Source organism: Manis pentadactyla, chromosome 2, assembly GCF_030020395.1.
Source record: "Manis pentadactyla isolate mManPen7 chromosome 2, mManPen7.hap1, whole genome shotgun sequence".
Classification (NCBI taxonomy): Eukaryota; Metazoa; Chordata; class Mammalia; order Pholidota; family Manidae; genus Manis; species Manis pentadactyla.
Window position 1 is genome coordinate 223840667 of NC_080020.1, and position 21791 is coordinate 223862457.

At 39.3% G+C, this 21791-nt stretch overlaps 1 protein-coding gene across 10 annotated transcripts in view; it reads left to right on the forward strand.

The window, feature by feature from the left end:
* Nucleotides 1-21791, forward strand: part of CYRIA (CYFIP related Rac1 interactor A) — a 98483-nt gene that overhangs the window by 58690 nt on the left and 18002 nt on the right. For 7 of the 10 annotated variants that reach the window (XM_036881693.2, XM_036881694.2, XM_057497439.1 and 4 more), the window contains one exon: nucleotides 10459-10538. In XM_036881693.2, coding sequence (XP_036737588.2) covers nucleotides 10459-10538 — 80 coding nt within the window. Of the gene's footprint in view, nucleotides 1-10457; nucleotides 10539-21791 lie in introns of all 10 variants that reach the window. The other 3 variants (XM_057497438.1, XM_036881696.2, XM_036881697.2) reach the window with 1 other exon arrangement.

Below are 21791 nucleotides of genomic sequence, written 5' to 3' on the forward strand. Positions count from 1 at the left end.
AATGAGAATATTCAAGGCATTTTCCCATTTGAGTGCCATTACTTGTGGTGTTAAAACGTTTTGAAAACACATTTTAGCCATTAACTCATTTTTATTGTCAGATGAAAGTGCTTAATAGACTCACTCTACTTCATTTTTCCTCCTTCATCTTGGAATGGAATCATCTGTTGGATTCTTGGCAACACATTGGGCAACAGAACAGAAAACCTTATGACTTCATTGCAGACGTGGCAGATGGGGAAGGGAATTCCAGCCCAGCCCAGCCCAGCTTTCTTAAATCGCTAGCCTGGCTTAGCAAATTCAGGATCCTGGAATTTAAGAGCTGAGCTACTTCATTCCATTAGTGCCATTTCCCCCCCGCCCCACCAGAAAACAGGTGCTTATGTCATTTAAGAAATGTACCTTTACGTTAGTCATGTTTTTCAAAGCCGCCTATTTTGTGTCTGATACATTCTAGACTGACAGCTCACTGGTTTTGCTTGTAATTCAAAACAACCACACAGTGTAAATGTTGTGCAAGGAAGTCCCGCAGTTACCAGGAGAAAGGGTCTCTGGACCACATGACCACCAGACCTATCAGGGCTGTTCTCTTTCCTCCTGGGACAGCCCCAGGGATGCCGCTGATGGCCTGTGGGAGGCAAGCCCGAGGGGTCCGCTGCTTTGCAGAGCAGTGTGGGGAGTCTGCAAGCTTCTGGAGTTACTGGCAGTGGCTGCCATCCTGGCTGCCCACATGATTTCTCCCGCTCTGAACCTTGTTGATCAGGCTGGAAGATGGAGTGTCTAATGGCCCTCCTGAAATCACATCCAGTCCCTAAAAACTGTCCTAAAGCCAAAACTGGATTGCATCCCCCCATTCTGCTGGGGAAATGAACTGCATGCCCCCATCCTGCCGGGGGAAATCTCAGGGCACCACGTTAGTTAGGAGGTCAGACTTCAGGTAAGACCAGCTGAGGCAGGTAGCCGGATGCAGCTGGCGGCACGGGCCTGAGAACAAATCCCCGGTAGCTCTGCTCCCAAACCCAGGCAGGAACTGCCCAGGTTGACAGCTCCTAGACTTCTGAATTTCATAAACCAGTAAAATTTCAAAATAACCTATCACCATCATTTTGTAAAATAAGTAAAAACATGACAGCCTCAGACTGTTTGAATAACTAGCTTTCAGCGAGGCCCATGACACAGCCTTTATGTTTCTCTTTCGGCTTTGGACTGCCTGATGCTTTGGAACCACTGGACAGAGCAATCGTAAGGTTGTTTTTCCAGTGTTAACTGTATGCCAGGCCCTGTGCCAAGTGCTGGGAGTACATCGATGTGTAAAAATAGTCCTGCCCAGGAAGACCTTCCGTTCAGAGAGAGGTGGGAGAAGGCGTGCAGTCATGGTCCATGCTGACAGGCACTGTGACACAGTGAACACTGTGTGTTAGGTGAGTGGAGAAGGCAGAGTTCAGTCAAGGGAGTGAATTTTGTTTTCTTTGAGGGGGGGTCAAGGAGTTGGGAGGACTCAGGAGTTTCCTTCTGAAGGTATGATTTCCAAACTCATGCTTAGAATTCCGGAGAAGCAATTGTCAAAAGAGCCAGTGCTTGCAGGTCAGAGGGAATTGGATTCCAGACCCTACTCTGCCACCTGTGGGCTTGAGCAAATTTCTCAATCTCTAGGATTATTTACCTCTAACATTGGGATAATAACAGTTCCTCATATGGTGGCTGTGAACATTAAAATACAACAATACATGAAAAGCTCTCATCACTATTGCCTGCGGACCATTAAAAAATGTTAGCTCTCATTATTGTAAACAGAAGAAACAACACATGCAAAGGCCCTGAGGCAATAAAGAGCAAGGCTCCTTTAAAGAAGCAGCGTGTGGCTAGAGTGTAGGATCCAGGGGGATGGAGGAAGAGAGGGGATGGAGGAGAGGAACAGAGGCCAGAGGCTGGGTTTTCTGTGCCCAGTGTGCATATCGGGATGCATTATATTTTACAGGCTCTGGGGAGCCACATAAGCATTTGAAACAAGGGATTAACATAATCAGACTTGAATTCAGAAAGATGGAAATGAAGGGACTGAGACAAGACTAGAGTCAGGAATACCGGTTTGGAGTCTATTTTCAGGATGCAAGCAAGCTCTGCGGAGGGTCTGAACTAGGATAAACACAGTAGGGACAAGGAGAAGCGCACACAATTTTATGAATCACCGGTGGGGGTGTTCTTGTCAGGTACCTGCTTAGCATGTTCCTATGAGACCCTACTAACAGGGAACAGGAGCCCTCCAGAGGTAGCAATGCATTGCACTTTCTGTTTTTGTTATCTTAAAAAAAATGGATTTGATGTCCCATTTACTTTTTTGTGTTAGTGTGCAGAGCATGAGATTGAGAGCCAGAACATTCTCCCTTCTTGTACCTTTGCCCTTAATGTATTGTGGGTCCTTCAGCAAGTGCTTTTTTGTAAAACAAGAGCTTTAAAAAGATGATGCCAGTTCTAATAGAGAAGATATTTGATGACACTTGGGACTGCAGATCAGGAAGTCCAGAAGCCATCTGGTAGGCTTTGGGAAGGACACTTTCTATACCATGAGTTCTGATCTGTAAAGTGGGTCCAAAAATACCTTCCCTGCCTTTGACACATGCTCATGTTGAAGATAAATACAACCAGATACATCTTTGACAAAGACATGATGTTACATAAATACATGCATTACTGTATGCATGATTGGTCTGTGGCTTATATGCTAACTATGTTGCAGACAAATATTAGGATCCATCAGGACTTCCTAATCCCCAAAATACTGAGTTATGGAAAAGAATCTAAGGCTTTGACTTGTTCAATTCTTTGCACCAGGGATGCTCAATATTGTAGATTCTGGGATGTACTGGCTCCTTTAAATGGTTAACAAAACCCATCCCTTCTGATAGAGGCATTGAATATTTTTTCCTTAGACCTTAAAAAAATTGGTAGAAAATGAAACTCTTTAGGGTTGCTGTTTTATTTTTTCTCACCTTCTAGTCTTTATTGATAAAAGGAGGTATTGTCTTAGGAATTCTCCTTTCAAATAGTCATAGCTGCAAAAGAAATCTGAGTGCTTGTTCTCTAAGCATGGAAACTGGGCTTTGCAATTTGGGTGTACATAAAGGTCAGCGTCCACACTGTCTGCACTCTGGTCCTAGTTCTTTGTTATGTGTTACTTACAGTAAACAAATATATTTCTTCATAAACTATGGCCACATCTTTTTAAAACAAGCTCAGGTTGATTTTGTTTGGTTTTACACTCTGAGAATATAACTAATGCTATTATTTAATTTTCTTCTTTGAAACAAAACCAGAGTTCCAAACAGGAAAAAAAAAAATATGTGGGTGTGGGTGTGTGTGCATGTGGGAGAGTGTTGGGGAGGTATGTGTTTTGATTCTCTTCTCTTTTTTGGAACTTGACATGTTATCATAAAATTATTTCTTTAAGAGAGTTGCTGTGTGCTACCGACCACTCTTGGAGCTCCTCCCATGGAAGTGGTCTTGAGCTCTGAGCCAAGAAAACAGTCATAGAAAATACCATGGGTACGTCCCAAATTGTCACCCCTGGGAGATGAGTGCCTCCCTTGGCAGGGGTGTGGGGACAGTCTTTAAAAGCACTGTTAGAATTCCTACAGTGCCTAGAGAAATGTCCTCCTTCTAAACTACTAGGAACAAATGTGAAAGGACTCATTTCCAAATGATTTTGCAGTAAATGAACCTTGAGGAATAAGCTTCCTGGTTTTGGAAGACTTGGTGAGTCACCCAACTTGTTTTTTGTCCCCACCTCACTCCTAATCACCCACCCCAGGCTGGAGGCTCCTCTCACCAACCCAGCCTCCCAGCGTCCTTCACGCCCAAGGGGGCAGCTCATATCTATGAAGCCGGCTTCTTCAGGAGACTTACCCCACATGTTTTTCTCTCTTCTCTGAATTCCTGAAGAAATACGTTCCTATGCATGCCATTGAGTAGTACTGGTGTGGAGCATGACACTTGGGAATCTATCACAAACTGTAGTTCCTCTCCTGAGAAAAATGTGCATATACCTGTAATAATACAATATCCTGCCTGCTTCCCTCAGACTGTGGGCTTTCCAAGTCCCCCAACAATACCTCCTAAGGGTCTGGGGCCCCAGGTCTTTTCCTGCATGGAAGGAGCATGTGGACGTTGCATTTCCAGACTCTCAAAAGTCAAAAGTGACTCTGTCTTTTATTCTTCTGTAGTCCTCAGAAAGACGCAAACCCTCTTTTTCTTCTAATAAAGTGCAGATAATTGTTGCTACCCAAGGAGCTGCTGTAAGGTTTGAGTGAACTAAAGCATGTGAAACATAGTGCCAGGCACACAGTGAGCACTCCGGAAAATGTGGCTGCCCTTGTCCCTCTCACATATAATAGTAATAATAGCTCTAATCACTTTGATTGATATTTAATATGTACCAAGTACCTGCAATTACTCTCACATTCATAACATTACTGAGCACTTACTATTTATCAGAAATCTGTTATGTGCTTCCAGGTAGATCACATTCTTACACCTGGGCTAACTCCCTAAATAGAAAGTGTATCACCTAAGCTCTGCGGCTATGACTTCCTGCTCTGCATACCCAACCTGGGGATTCAGGGTGTTCTCACTAACTCCCTCATGGTAGTTATTAAAGGTGGCTTTTTATTAGAAAACAAACGGGGAAGAAGAAACTTCCCACCAAACTGTTACCAGATTCCCTTTTCCTGGGAAAGGAGTTTGTTTTCCCATTTTATGTAGCTAGGTCACTGCCAATGTTCAGGAAGGTAAACTGAGTCTTCTAGAAGCAGAGTGGGCAGAAATCCTGGCCACCTCTTCCTTAGATTGCTAGCAAAATCTCTGTGTTACCTCCTTTGTCCTTTGGTGTTTAAATCCTTTTCAACAGGAATAGTTCATGAACCATGTTGGTGGGTTTTCTCCATTAAATATTTGTGTTTTCCTTGGACTTTATGCTCTGTCTATGAAATGGGGTAAGCATGGACACAACCATTAGATTAAAATTTATAGTTTTCAATGATTTTTTTTTCTAGAATTTACTATAAGAGTGGCCTAGCTATTCCTATTTTCAAAATCATTCATTCATGATTAGAATTTTTGTGTTGAAAACGGGTATTAATTTATATAGAGTTAACAAAAGACACCAGCCTCTAATTATCAAAAACTTAGATAAATATCGTTCTTTTGAAAATTTAGTTTTCATTCATAAGGATTTATATTTTTTCAATCAGTGTCTGTATTTAATTTTAATAATTCAAAGTCTTCTAAACCCTTTAAACTGTATCTTCCTTCCAGGTATATTCTGAAGATAAAATAAGAAAATGTATCCAAAATGCAATGTTTCACACATAGAAAAATATCTTGTGGTACTAGCTATTATATTTTCAATATTTGCCTTATTATAGTTGAAGAGGTTTCCATAGAGAATACTGGTTCTTGGGAGATCGAACTTGAAAGTTGAAGACAAATGCAACTTAGATGATTCTGGGGATGTTTCATTTATTTGATTTTCCCTGGATATCTTAAATCATAAGATGAGTTGGAATTTGGAATCATTGTAGCTAATATTTGCTTGGCATGTTACAGTATACATCTTTTCACACTCATTCAGTCCTTGCAAGAATCCCATGTGGGAGGTATTATTATATGATGGTTTTGTAAATGAGGAACCCAAGGTTCACATGTAAAATGACTTACTCCAGAATAATGGGACAATTAGATAATGTTTTATATTTGTGGGGCTCTTTCAAACTTTTCTCTATGATCCTTTTCATCCACTACTTATACTACACATTTTTCGAGAATATCAGTTACCCATATTATTTTGACCTACTCTGTGCTTCAGATCCTCAAGAGGATGTCTTAATCTTTATCAATGAATTCCAGTTTGCAATGCTATTAGAGAGTAGGCCCAGCAAACAGTGAAAGCCACCAGGCCAAGGACCCAGTCACCCCAAAGCCCACATGTCTTCACTTCAGTAGAGAAGGGGAAGTTGTGGAAAATCCAGCTATGGAAGAAGAGTAGTGAGTCTAAGAGCAAAAGTCCATGCAGAACGGTCACCCATGTAAAGAGAACCACCTTCCAATGCCATTCTCCAGAAGCAGAAGACACCCCAAGTAAAAGAGTCAGTATTTGCAGGGCCCATCCCTTCATGAGTATTTATCCAGCAGGGATATCCTTCCCTTTCTCCTCATCTAGTAGCCAAGACCTGTGCTCTTCCCTTGCCACACACCTACCAGAGCCCCCTTAGAGGAACGGAGTCGGTTCTAGCAATGCTCAGGTGCACACTGTAGCCGTACCATGTCCCAGGGAGGCTTCATTTTAAGGTGATCTCTGCATTTGTCAAGGAAGTTGTGTGTTTTCTTGTGTTTAAAGCAAGCCTAAGATTTACAATTTAGACAACACAGTAGTTTTAAATAATAAACATGCTCTGTACATTAATGCTTGAGCTCTTTTTTGCCTGGAATTCCTCTTATCATCCTCCTTTATAACTTCTATTTCTAATATTTTAGTACTTTTGCATCCACAATTTTTGCTCTGCTTCTCTCCTTCTTCCAAGTGGGTCTCCCCACTCCATTGTTACTGGGGAGACCATTCCTGTCCCTTGAACTTACATAAGCAGCCTTTATACCTATAGCAACTGTGAAGAGTCATCACCAGAATCATCACTGTTTTAAGGGGCTCAGGTTAAGGTACCCCAGAGGGGGCTCAAAGCACCTGCTGGGTCACCATAGGGAGAGAGTCAAGTAACTGGTGGCCCAGAAGCAGGTTTACCTTAGGAGTGTAGCCATGGAGTCCCCAAATAGTTCATGGAAGCTGGAGTTCCAGATTTCCCAGATATAGCTGTGTACTGCCAGCCAGGCTGCCCTGCCCTCCATTTGGCTGTGAAACCCCTGCTGTGCCCACAGGAGCTCTGAAACTCAGCTCCTCCTCAGACGTGACTTCCCCCATGGGCAGGTCTATGCTTTCTGAGAGGAGGCTTCTCTTTGTCTCAACCCACTTAGTCATGCCAACTTCTTCCTTTTCTTTCTTCTAAATAAAAAAAGAAAGCTGTACTTTTTCTTCATCTTAAATAAAAACTAGAAAGCTGCACTTCCATTTATTTTATTTTCTGACCACCAAATCTTTGAAGAGACCATTTTTTTTCTCCTTTGCCTTGGCCATCAGAAGCTCGGGTCCTGAGTGATGTCCTTTCTCTCCAGCAAATGTGAAGTCCTCGTGGCCTAGAAGACCTGTAATTCACAAACTACTTTCCTCTCTACCTACCTCTTCCTATTCAACCGTTATTCTTCTTTCCCCCACTTCCGTTATGTATTTGCGTTCTCTAATAATGTATAATACCTTACCTGAAATTCTTTTATTGAACAAGATAAAATATTTAAACATAAACTTCACATTAATTAATTAAGCCATCTCCCTAGGAATGTGGTGCATAATCTCTGGCAGGAGGAGTATGGCCGAGGCTGTAGTGGAGGCCCCATGGGCGAGCAGCCCTTCCAGGTAGAGCCCTGGGCCCAATTAAAAATAACTATTTTTCTACTCAGTGACACTCGGTGTGATCTTAAGTCAGAATATACTTCCATAAATTTCTGTGACCTAAGAAGGGAGAAGTAAGCATCAAAGTTTTTGCAAATAAAGGAGATGAAATATTTCTGTATTGATCTTAAGGAGTTTGTGTCGGAATGCATATTTTCCAGATCCCATAAGACTCTTTCTAGATTCCGTAGGACTGGACTTGACCCCTTAATACTACATAATGTCCCATAATCATTGTTACACACGGTTCCTGTGTGGGATGTGAAACACCTAAAATACTGGGAGTTCTGTCATTGACCTTGGCAAATGTTAAAATCATGTTACAAAATATTTGACCATATCAACCTTATCAGCCAATCAGCTTAAATGACCTTTGAACAGATAGGACTCTATAGCCAGCTGACATTTGGGTGTATTTCCACATGTGTTCTTTTTAGTCTGTTACTAATTTTAAAGACTTGGCATATTTCCCACCCAGGTACTCTGTCAGTAAAATCATGCACAGACCGAATTTTAGGAGGAAGCTAAATCCATTCAGGTCTCTTGATACACATTAATAGCATAAAACTGGAGAAATTAAGAATATTTAACTTTCATTAAGGCATGTTATATGAAAGTCATGGGCTTCTACTCAACAGTAGAATCATCTTCCTACAAGAAGTGCCCCTGGGTCTCATCAGAATTGTTCATTTAAGTTGAAACAGATTCTTTCTGAGCGACCCTGGAGTTTGTGAATATTGTCCAGTGGCAAGGGTGGACTATACCTGTTCTGAGCTTTAATTTGGCAGAACCTACCTCATACAGGGCTTTGCTCGAAGAATCTTAAAAGTGAATGTGCATAAAGGCAACAGAGGCAGGGAAAAAGAGAAAAAGAATAAGAAAGATTCTTTTGGAAGAGAGAAGCATGGTGTTTGTTTCCCACTGTGTTTGTGTGTGTGTGTGTGTGTGTGTGTGCATATGCACGCATACCCAAATATTCATATACCTTAAGATGGGAGAGGTTTCTAGTCTAATCTTCCATCTAACATACAACTCATTTTTGCAATATTTTTAAGGACTGATGTAACATACTTCTACTTCAGCACCACCAGTGACAGGGAGCTCACCACTTCACGAGGCACATCACTCAATATCTAAACAATACTGATGGCTAGAAAACTTTTCATGACAATGAATAAACATCACCCTTACTATTCCCTCAATGATCCTAGCTCTCTTCCCTACAGCTGCATACAACCTGACCCATCTTCCATAGGGTAATCCTAAATTAAGTATCTAGAGGCTGTGATGACATGACGATGATGGTGATAATTACCATCAGTGTCCTCAACAGTAATAGCACATAACATTTCTTATAAGTGCTGTATAGGCATCTTATATTGTTATCTCATTAATCCTCACAACTTAATGAAATAGATACATTCAAAAAATTCATCTTAAAGATGAGAACACTGAGGCTCAGAAAGATGAAATCGGTCGTCCTGGCTACAGAGCCACAGGAAACAGCTAGGACTGAAATCAGACTCCCTGAGCAGTATCTTTTCCAGCTTCATTCTTGTGACTTACATCGTGGATGAAGTCTGCATGTGTACATGCGTGTTTTCACAGAGGAGGACTGTGATGGAGACTAGATTGTTACCACCTTTTGCACCCATGGGAACTGCTGGCTATATTCTTTTGTACACAAAGCCATCCTTTTAGTGCATTCTATCACTGCATCTTTCTTATAGTGGAGCATTAAAAAAAATTCCTTCTATTGGCATAAATATGCTTGGAAGCCATGTGCATACAAAATTACTGCACTGTGGTTCCCTTTTACTGGTGAAGTGATTTTTTCAAGTTGATCTTTCCCTGCTGATATGTCTGAATCACAAGTTAGAGAAGTGCCTTCCAGAGAACACAGCCAGCATCTAGCACTGAACTTCAGCTCCATGAATGGGTGCTGAGTGAATGAATGGGCAAGCAGTCTCCTGAAAGTAGTTTAATATCTAGAACTGAGAGCAGTACAAATTTCACTGTTTATTTAAATAATAACTACATTTCCATAGTCTTTTTTTCTCCTTATGTTGAGATTGAAAATATGTAACAAATTTGCATTTCTTGTTGGTTTGATTCACCCATGCAAGTACACTGTAACTTCACTAAGAATAACATTTTGGAATAGTATTGATATATTTTAATTTTTATACTTAATGAACTACCCAGTCTCATTACTGAAACAGCAAATTACGAGAGTCCCCAACTTGCCTGAAGTTACCCCTCTGGGAAATGTGGCCTCCTCTGCAGGCCAGCAGGGTCTCTAGGACTGTAAATCCATTTTTTTTTATAGTCTTTACATCAAGAACTTTAAGAAACTTAGCTTTCTGGACAGATATTAATCACCACTGTGGTGCTTGTCCATTGACATAGTATGTTTCCACATTGATGGAAATGAAACATAGCAAAAGCTGAAATATTAACTATAAGGATTTAGGAGATTAATTAAGGGGAAAAGAAAACACTTTTTAGAATATACCCAAGGTCTGCCTCCTGTAACTAAAATACCTGATTCTTTGCATACAATGTTCTTTAATTAATTTTCTTTATAGTGAAGGAGATGCAGGATGTAAGTATTCTCCAGAGAGCTTATGACATTTTTCTAATTATCTAGTTCATACGAGTTAGGCCAGATATTCCCAACTTTTAGAGAGCTAGAACCTCAGAGATACTTACCTGCCACTGATTCAGAAATGAATTGCTAAGTTATTATTAGTCATTTCCCAGTATGCAGACGCTTCTTATCTGGTCTTCAGATGAAGCTACTGAGGTCCAGTAGTATTTAAGCAAGTTAGTCAAACATTTCCAGCCCGTTAAGAAGTCTATTTTTATCCTACTAATGGTGTTTGGTTTTGTGTTGCCTCTCGTAGGTTTGCTGGGATGGGAAACCTGCTCAAAGTCCTTACCAGGGAAATTGAGAACTACCCACATTTTTTCCTGGATTTTGAAAGTAAGTTACAAAAATTAAAAGATAATGATTAAAGCTTTTCACTGTCTTTATAGTTTGTTGGTAGGGAAGTTATAAAGATTTTATATGATACTTAAATTCAAATGGCAATATGCTTTTATTTCTGGTCTTCAAAGATAATTTCCATTATTTCTTTTCCTATTTCTTAAGAACCCCAATAGAAAAATATTTTAATATGTCCATAGTTTTCTTTGATTTTAGAAGTGATCAGCTTTTGTAGGCCTAGCATAGATCATCATCATGTATTTTTCCTAATAATTTTTATGAAATACTATGTCATACTCTGAAGAAAAATAGTATGCATAGTAATCTACACAAATTAATATAAAACAGATATACTGAACATGAAAGAAAAATGATCAATACCAGAAATAAGGCTTACAGATTGCTTTTTGAGTCACCTCTTTCTGTTTTTTATATGTTATTTGATTATACAAAACTGTTTTCAGGATTTTGAGTGATGCTCCTTTTAGCTGAAAGGTTACATTTCTTTTATCAAAAACTAAAATGTTTCTAAGGTAAAATGGTTTGTGAATCATGATGATAAATATGAAGAGTCTTGTTTGTTTTCTTGACTGACTATATTGACAAATGTGTGACACATTCATGTTTCATCTGCTGAGTTTCTACCTTCATTTCTGTGCCTTTTTAAAAATTATAAACAGTGAGCCCAGCTGAATGTCTTTTTTACCAGCATTTTCCATCTGAGAATCTGCTTTAATTTGTCTTCAACTTTAACTTTTCAACTATTTATCTATATTAAAAGTAAGACAGAAATTCCTTATATGTAAATTAAACTTTCGAACAAAGATCTTCTAAGTAAATGCTAGAAGACCCTTTCAAGGTTTAGTAAATCAAAAGCTGCAAGATCCCTAGATGTATGTTGTCAAAATCTTTGGTGGGTCTAAAATAGCTACTTGAAAAGGAAAAGTGACCTCAGAGTTCATGTGTTCTGAAAAAGTATATTTAATCTAGACTATATTCAATGAAAAATATGTCACTTATGATTTGACTCATTTTGCTGTTGTTCTTGTTGTTTGACTGGGCTTGGTTTGGTTGGGTTGGGTTGGGTTGGGTTGGGTGTGGCTGGGTGTGGATAGATTTGGTAAGGGTTCAGCTGGGAGCTCCATACCAGATTGATTTGATACTTCAAGAGGAATGGGTCTTTTTACTGATGTAACTTCTACTTCTCTACAATATAAATATCTTTGTTGTTAAAATGAAGGTTTATTAACTTTAAAGAATTATTACAAACTAAATTACCTATTATCCCACCACCCTAATTTTACTACTTGCATTTCCATCCACTTCTTATCACATGCATTTTATACTTTGGCATCCAGTATGTACAAAGGCCAAAATACTGGTAAAATACTCCATTCACTCAAAACTGCGGGGGGCATATAAACACCTATGGAAGTTACATGCTCTTTCTTGTTTTGTGACTCTACATGCACCTACACATGCTGCTTTATAAACGCCCACCAGATTCAGTGGCCCTCATTTGCCTATTTATCTCTTCTTGGTTCTTGGTTCCCATGTTCTACAAAGAATAGTATTGAGTCATTTGTCAAGTCTAATTTTAAAAGCTTTTGAAGGGACAAAAGTAAAATCTGCAGGGAATTAAGGCAGTCCTTTCTGCCAGGGGCCTCTGGGGCACAGAGTTCTGAGGTGATGCCTCAGGAGATCCTCTGTCCCAAGCACCAGAGTACTTTGATCTGTTCAGTCTTGTCCTTTGGACAGTTTCTTAACATTTTATTTTTAAAAAGGTTATGGGCAGCTAAAGAGAATATTTAAAAATCTTGAATTTTGACAGTGGTTTATGGTACTGATACTCCTTTTGTAGATAGACTATAATTTCTTCAAGAGGGGGAAATGTGGACTGGATTCCCATGTCTGGCTGCTTATTGCTAGGACTAGAGCAATAGTATTTAAGGAACATGTAAAGCTATAAATTTCTAAAAGTATATAAAATCCTCTTTATTTCCCCATCAACCCCATGGAGAAGAGTAGCATTATTTCCCTGAGACTGAGAAGATAAATGACTGGGCTAAAGTCACACAGGGAGTGATTGGGGACCTGAGATGGAAACAGTTCTCTTTGCCTTTCTCCCTTCCTCTGATTTGCTTCCCTTAAGTACTCATCAGAAGCCGCTTCCTGGAAGTACTACAGCCATCATCCTATTCCTGACTAAAGAGAAACCTCTTAGTCATCTGTAAATTAAGATGTCTCATGGCAAAAAAAAAGTAATTTTGGTTTCTTGATTCTGTAAATCCTATTTCCTAAAGCTAGTCTTCAAAAAAAAGTGATAATGGACAGGAAGAATAGGAAAGGCAGACTGTGGTTGTTATTTTCCCTTGAGACCACAGATTTCAACTCAATACAGTAACAGTATGTTGAATATGGTTATGGACATCCATGTAAGTCAGGCAACACTGGGGAGAGAGAGCGAAGCAAGAGCAGTCATCGCCTAATGAAGTCTCAGGCTAGTGTGGAAGACAACACTGACACATAGTTCAAGACAAGATAAAAACGGCTTTAAGAGAGACATGGTGTGGCCTAGGAATAAAGAGGGAGAAAGAGTGTACATCTAGCTTCAGGAACTGCAAGACTGCAGAAAGAATCAGAGAAGTCTTCTAGCAAGAGGTGGCATTTGGAATGGACTTTAAAGAATGAGTGGGTTTTCATATAAGCATAGATAGGGAGAGTTTTCCAAAGATGGAAATGGAGATAAGAAGAGGAAGGGCATGTTTGAAGAATAGCAAGAGGCCCAATTTAGACCATCAAATGGTTGTTGAAAGATAGTGAGGACTGAAGTAGAAGACTGGGTAGACCCCAGCAGGAACAGAGGCTCAGGGAGTGAGGTCCGTAATTGGGGCTCATCTCCAAAAAAAATAGCTAAAATCTCTGAGGGAAAACTAGAGAACAAACAAGAGCTGAGCAGACAGGAAATTTGGGTGTGCTTATACTTAAATGGAGCTTGCATATTTAGAGGATCCAGGAAAGATGCTATATTGTAGAGAAAGGAAGACATCTTACTAAACTGAGATTCCTGATGGCGGGACCTGGGCCCCACTCTGTTTTGCAGCCCAGTACTTAGCCTTGTGTTGAGCAAAGCTTATTGATCACCAAGTTAGCCTTATTAGCAGATGCTGGCCTTGTGAAGGAACAGAATAGAACAGGCTAGATCCAGGCAGTCAGGAGAACACAGATATTTAAGGAGGGTTTGTAAGAGGATTCAAATGTCATAGAGTTGTCAAGAAGGGTGAGGTTTGAAAAGGGTATGAAGGGTTGGTCAGTCAGCTGATCAACTACCGGTATCACTGGTAGAATAGATGCAAAATTTATTGCTTTGAGTGTGGAGGCTGGATTGCAAAGAGTTAAGGAGTAAGTGGTGGAGGGAGGGAGGAAGGCTAAACAGCATGTAGCAACAGCTTAAATGAATTTGGCACCTCTACTTGGAGTGCTGAATATTCTTTTTGAAGTCAGTGATGGAATATAATGGAACTGGGTCAAATAGATATAATTAAGCGGGGTCAAAATGTAATACAAAATTAGACACATCTGTCCTTAGGTTTTTCAGTTGTGAAGATCTGATATAAATTCTTGTTTGACCTTTGCGGTGAGTTTCACACTTTCTTCTCACATCTCTACACAACCATTAACATCTTTTTCATTATTGTCTTTTCATCCCATTACTTTTTTTCCTTTTTTCTCTATACATCCTGACCATATTTCCATTTCCTCTTTGCAGACTGAGAGACAGAGAATAAATGCAACCTAATCTTTCATGAGTGATGGTTCTGGGGACCCTGTGTAGGAAAATGTATGCCTGAAGGCCTGATGATAATTGTTCAGTTGAATCCACCCATTATGGTGCCCGAAGTGGGCAGCAGGCATTAGCCTTCTAATTAAATAGTTCCAGCATTTTCCAGACTGAAATGATCATAGAAACATCTGCTGAACCTTCTTTTTATATAGTTGTCTGAGCCTCATCCCAAAATTCTGTCTGATTCAGTGGTCTAGACCCAAGAACCTGCATTTGCCCACATTTCCAAGGTGCTTCTGATGATCAGCCGATTTGGGAAATACATTTAACTGATGCATCTAAATGAGGCACTAGTCCGCCCTAAAGTCTGGGACAGAGGAGCTAACCAGGCAGCCTTTCTAGTTTCAAGATGTAGAGCTGAGGTCTCTGGAATTAGTCACAGAGGACCCCTTTCAGTTCTCGTTTTCCATTTTCCCTTACTACACAGGCAGACAGAGCGAGCTGTAAATCAGAGATACAGCTCCTCAGTCCTTCAGGTAGTGTCTGCCTGAGGGGTAGGTCTCCAAGACAGGTAGAAGTTCAAGTAGATTAAAATCTATGCTAGAGGATTTTGCTTCAAAGAAACTCTGATTCAGCAAACAACTTGATTTATCAAAAGATTCCTTTGGGATCTGAGTAGATATTTATCCAAGAAGATAAACGAATGGCAAATAAGCACCTGAGAAAACATTCACTCTCATTAGCCATGAGGGAAACCAAGTGAGATCACCATCTCACAAAGAGCTACTACTAAGTGCTGGTGGGGATGAGAAGAAATGGGAACCCTCATTCACTGCTGGTGAAAATGTGAAAGGGGCAGATGCTTTGGAAAACAGTATGACAGTTCCTCAAAAGGCAAAACATGAAGTTTCCAAATGATCTAATGATTCCACTCTGAGATATATACCCAAGAGAAATGGAAATGTGTCCACACAAAAAATTATACATGAATATTCATAGCAGTATTATTCATAATAGCCAAAAAGTGGAAATAGCTTAAATGTCCATCAAGTCACACATGGGCAAATAAAATATAGTACATCCATTCAATAGAATATTAATTATTATTGAACAATGAAATGTAATGCTGATTAATAGATACCTAGCAACCATTATGCTGGGTGAAACACAAAAGACCACATATTGTATGAATCCATTTACAAGTGGAATGTCTAGATTAGGCAAATCTATAGTGATGGAAAGTTTATTAGTGGTTGTCTAGTCCTGGGGAGATTGGGAAGAAATGGGGAGTGACTGCTAATGGGTGCAACATTTTTTGAGGGAAAAGGAAAATATTCTAAAATTGATTATGATGATGTTTGTGTAACAATACCAGTATATTAAAAATCATTGAAATATACACTTTAACTGGGTAAACTGTGTGTCATGTGAATTATATCACAATAAACCTGTTATTAAAAAAAGATTATTTTGGAAGATCCAGTATATTGCTTCTGGTTAATTATGATACCATTCCATCTGCCCTGAATAATTTCTCTTCTTTGCCTGACTATTCCATTTTTTTAAGGTTCATTTTTATTGAGGTATGATTTACATGCATTGAAATGTACAGATCTTTAGTGTACATTTTAACCAGTTTGACAAATGCCACACTCTGTCAAGACACACAATATTTCCATCACTCCAGAAAGTTCCATTTTGCCTCTTCCTCATCTCCTCCAACCCCCTCCAAGTCCCCAGGAACAACTACTGATCTGACCTGATTTATATCTCAATGATTAATTTAAATAAATTCTTGAATTTCACATAAATGAAATGATATAATATATGCTTTTATGTATCCTTTTTTACATACAACAAAAGGTTTTTGAGATTCAACCACATCATTACATGTATTACATGTATCAGTAGATCACTACCTTTTTTGCTGAGTACTCTTGCTGTGTGCCAATTTGTGTATTCATTCTCCTATTGATGAACACCTAGGCTATTTCCAGTGTTTGGCTATTATAAACCTACTATGAACATCTTGTAGAATCTTTCTGGACATTTCTCTTAGACAAACACACAGGAATAGAATTGTTGAGTCAGTTATATCCAACTTTTCAGGCAACTGTCAAATAGCTTTCCCAATGGAATGCACTCTTTTCCCTTCCTACCAACCATGTAGGGAACTCAGGTGTTCCAGATCTTCTCCAACATTTAGCATTGTCAATCTTTTTCCCTTTTAGCTATTCCAGTGATTGTAGGATGGTATCTCATTGTGGTTTTAATTTGCATTTCCATAATAACTGATAATGTTTAAAATTTTTTCATGTGCTTACTGGATATTCGCTTATCGTTTTTAGGAAATACTGTCTATTCAAGTATTTTGTTGTTTCTCTTTGTATTCTTTGTATTACTAAGTTCTAAGAGTTCTTTACTGTAGTGTGGGTCCCTGTCTTTCTTGAGGTATATATAGCTTGCAAATGCTTAAACTCAGTCAGGAGCTTGCTTATTCATTTTCTTAATACTGTCTTTTTATAAACAGAAGTTTTACATTTTGATGAAGTGTAATTTATCTTTTTACTTTTTCTATTGCACCAAGTTCATACTATATCTAAGAAATCATGGTCTATTCTAAGATCATAAAGATATTATACTACTTTTTCTTCTAGAAGTTTTAGAATTTTAAGCTTTATAAGTCAATGATACATTCTGAACTAATTTTTGTACATGTTGTAAGAGAGGTGTTGGGTTTATTTTTTTCATGTGATATAAAATTATTTCAACACAGATAGATTGCTTTAATGCCCTTATCAGAAATTAGTTAACTGTAACATGTTGGGACCTTCTCTTCTTTTCCATTGCTTTATTGATCTTTTCACCAAAGAATACCAAAATATAACAAATATCAAGTCTTAAGGTTAAAAAAAATATAAGTCCTTCAACCTTTTTTTTCTTTTTCAAGATTGGTTTGGCTATTGTGGTTCCTTTACTTTTCTAAATAAATTTTATAATCAGCTTTCAGTTCTACAAAATAGTCTTACTGGGATATTGACTATAATTACATTAAATCTGTAGATCAATCTGGGGAGAACTGATATCTAAACAATATTGATTCTCCCCACCTGTGAACATGGTACATTTTCCATTTATTTAGATATTTTTAGTTATACTCAGCAATGTTTTATAGTTTTTAGAGGTCCTGCATGTCTCTTGTTTTATATACATCCCTAAGCATATCATATTTTGACTGTAGCAGCTTTTTTAATGCTTTCTGCTTGCATGGCATGTTTCCCTATTCTGTCTATACCTTTATCTGTATAGTGCATTTCTTGTAAACAACACATAGCTGGCCCTCAGTTTTGCATCCAAGCTGATAATATCTACCTTTGAACTAAAGTGGGTAGTCCATTCCATTTTTATTTAGTTATTGTATGTGCACTTAGTTAGCATTTGTGTTTGAGTCTTAGTGTCGAATTCTATTTGTTTTATTTGTCATTTGTTTCTCTCAATGTTTTCTTGCCTTTTTGATTAAGTCAAATAATTTTTGGTATAAGAGGCTTTTTAGTTATACCTTTGATTGCTAATTTTCAAAGTTAAAATATACACCATTAACTCACCACAATCAATCCTTTCAAAATGTCTTATTTCATGAAGAGTTTGAGAACCTGTCTCAGTATACTTCCAATTACTACACTTCCCCCCTTTTTGTACTTGCTATATATTTTACTTCTACATATGCTATAAACTCCTCATTACAATGTTTTTTTTTTAACTCTGAACAGCCTTTTAAATGTGTGTGTGTTGTATGTTGTGTAATTTTAATAGATCTTTTAAATTTACTGACATAACTTCCTATGGTGTTCTCCATTCGTTCTTACATAACTAGGTCTCTTCAGTACCATTTTCAGTTCAGCCTGACGAACTTCACTGCAGAGAAGATTTAGATGGCATCTTATGTTTAGATGGTATATTGTATATCTTCATATCCGTCATAGAGCTGGACGTGAAGTATAAGCTTAGGAACTTTGACTTTTTGATTGATGCTAATTCAGTAATTATATGCAGAACATCTCCTGCCTGGTAGCATCAGGCCAGAGCAGTAGGATTGGGTGTGGGCTCTTAAGGGGCACGGGGGCATAAAGGGATGATAGGGCACATAAATGTAGAAACACTAGAAGAATATGACCTTTTCTCCAAGGACTGTATAATTTTACTGGGTAGATAAAGTGTTAGCAAATTGAAGAGGTAATAGTTCAGGTAGCAGAAAAGAAGTCTGTAGTAGTTAGAATGGAGAGCAAGTAATGGGCTACCCAGAAGAAAGGGTACAGGTTCTAAGCTGGGCTAAAGAGATGTTTCTTGGAAGATGGTAACTGAGAAATGATTTTCTTGTAAGACAAACCCACCTTTATGAGCATAATAGGAACATCAAGATCCATAATGCTGGTGAGGGTGGGGATTGTTAAGAAGCATCCAAATTCTAAAGCCTCCGAATCACTGTACTTGCAGAAAGGCTCTGGGAGTTTGACCCCCTGAGACCACAGGCTCCTAATCGATCAGACATCAGGCAGGCGTTACATTCAGTGACCCCCTGGGGATTTTTGTTGTTGCAGACCACTTCTTGCCTCTATTGATCTCTTTTTCATCGCTCCTTGTCTTGTACCCTCACATCTGCTAAGGTTGTTCAGGGAAGGCTAGATAATCTTGAGAGAGAAGGGGAAAAATAAGACATGTCTTCTGGTCACTTTACAAATGAAACAAACAAAAACCAACAGAACAGACCTGGAAAGCAATTTATTTGTGCCAACACAGATTCAGTCACAATAATCCCAGCACTTTTTCTTTTTAAGTACTTTTCGTCCAGGTCAATATCCTCATTATAATCCTATATAAGTCACAGTCCCTACAGGACCCTTTATCGCTTCTCTCCCATTACCAAGAATTAATCTGATGCCCAGAGAGAAGAAGTGGTTTGCCCTGGGTCTCACATTCAGCGAGTAGCAAAACGGGCAGGAAGACCTGGGTCTCAAAAGTCTCCATCCTTGGAGTCCGTCCTCTTCCTGTGACATCTCAGGGACCCCACTGCATGTGAACAAACAGACAAGCCTTCAAGCACCTCAGCACCCCCTGCTCTCTGCAGGCCCTCATCTGCTCGTTCCATGGAAAAGGGCTCTGGACTCTGGTGTGCTTTGGCTAATGTTCCTGTGCAAGTCAATATTAGCCCAGTCACATTTATATTTTCCAATGTAAATACACTTTGCAATTTTCTATTGTCCCTGTAAGCAGTTAGTATTCTGTTGTACATCATTACCTTTTTATATCCCCAAATGTTAATAACAGATAATTAGTTGTGTTTCTTCGTTTATCCTAAGGGCAGAGGGATGGAGAAGTGAGGAAGTGGGTGGGGAAGAAGAGCTATAGATTTAAATTTATGGCTTTAGCAAATCCTTTCCGCCTTACTTTTCTTCAGTGTTTGTACAGCAGCCGGTGGGGTACAGAGACAGCGACATATACTCCTGATGAAATGCCAGGGCTTCCTTCAAAGCCAGACATCTCGTATCTTCTGTTCACATTATCTCCCGTTAATTTGTTTGATTCTCTGTCTGATTTTCTCATACAGTCCTGAATGGCTTGTTAGGAGAAGGTATGTGTGTGCCTGTTGGAGTGTTTCTTTGGCAGATTTACAAAGATACCGGCGCTTTGATTTGACAGCCCTCCACCGGTTGGCGCCCTACTGCCATGCCTTGGGGTACGTTCACCAGAGATGTTCCTCCCTGACAAAGCACATGGCCGGCCTTCCTCTCTGTCCCCACAGTGGGATGCTGACTAAGCATCCTGCTCTCAGGGACCCCCTTAGTCCTCCACCGTGCCACCTCCACCTGACCCCGGTGACACCGAAATGCTGACAGCTAATATCCCCTGTCTCAAGCAAGCTGACCCAACAGAGGGTAAATAGATGAACCTTAAGCAGAGTGAATCCTGTTTATCTTCATTGTTAATAGTGTATTTTTCCATTAGAAATTCTAGGCACTTGGAATTCAGTGAGTTCTGGACGATGTAGTCAAGGTCACAGTACCCATGATACATTCTCAATCTTTCTGCAGTAGCCAGTATGAGCAAGGATGTAAATCCTCACCCGGGGGATGGGCTGGACAGGCTTGTTCCAGCGCTCCTAGAAGTATTGGTTTCTGAAATTGCCTGTGTAAATCACAGGGATTTGTAACAGCTTCATTGTCAGACAGGAGCAGTCCAGCTTTATGTAACCGTTCTCAGTTTTGATGAAATAATCAGCTATGATTGGACGTTTAGAATGTGTTTCTTAGAAAAAACATCACCAAGGTATTCACTGGTTGCAGCTGGAAACAAGGACCCCGTTTCATCAGTAATATTATCATTGGGCATGTGGTGTGTGCACCTTGAACCACAGGTCAGCCTTTGTATTAAAAACAGAAAAAATAAAAACCATAGTTCAGAATTCCTGTTTACTCAGCAAATGCTTTAAGAGGTTCCGGTAGGTTAAATATCAGCATACTTTTTAATCACCAGTTTTTCAAGGTCTTTTTCAAGATGTCTCTCCTTGACCTCTGAAGACACAACACATTTTAAAAACATGTTGATCAACTGAATCTGAATATGAGAACGCCAAAAGTATAGACCCCAAAGCCTCTTAAAGGGGTGTTCCAGAAAGCAAAATGATAACAGCCTGAGGACTGGGAGAGTAAAAGTTAAGTGCAGCTTTTCACTCAAATAATATCCTATTAGTTTGTTAACCACACTGAAGAGATACTGAGGCCACAGAGAAATGAAAGATGAATTAAAAACACAGTGTTCATGAAAGTGTGAATAGCCAATTTGATTTTAGGTAAATACATATATCTCGTAACTGTGAGTTGTAATGGTGTAAAAGCCAGTTGAAGAGAAAAGACAGAGCAGAGGATGTAGCCATAATAGGGTCTTCAGCTTTTTTCACTGCTTTCCAACACCCACATTCTTTACCAATCTGGTCAACTTCCTCATTTATTCACTGAGTCATGACAGTTCACTGAGTATCTCCAACTGATAGGACATATAGGGTCACCAAGGATAAGAATACAGCCCGAGTTCTTGTCTCAGAACTCAAAGACAAGCAGAAAAATCATCACAAACATAGTGTGAGTAGTATGTCTAAGTCAGTTACTCAACTATTTATTCAGCAGTTTTTTTCTTGAGCATCTATTGTGTGTCAGGCATCATGCTGGGTCCTAGAGATTTAATGTCAAATGAAAGAAATAAGGACAGAGTCCTACAGCCTAGTGGATCCCACTCTCTTAATCAGACCTGACTGGCTGATTGTTTAGCTGGGGGATCAAAGTAGGATGAATCAGGGACCTCCGCAGGGATATGGGCCAATATCAAATGTCACAGGGTAGCACGGTCCTTTTCCCGCTTAAAAGGAAGAGACTTGGAGCTTCTCCCAGTGAGCACTCTCCACCTGGGAAGCG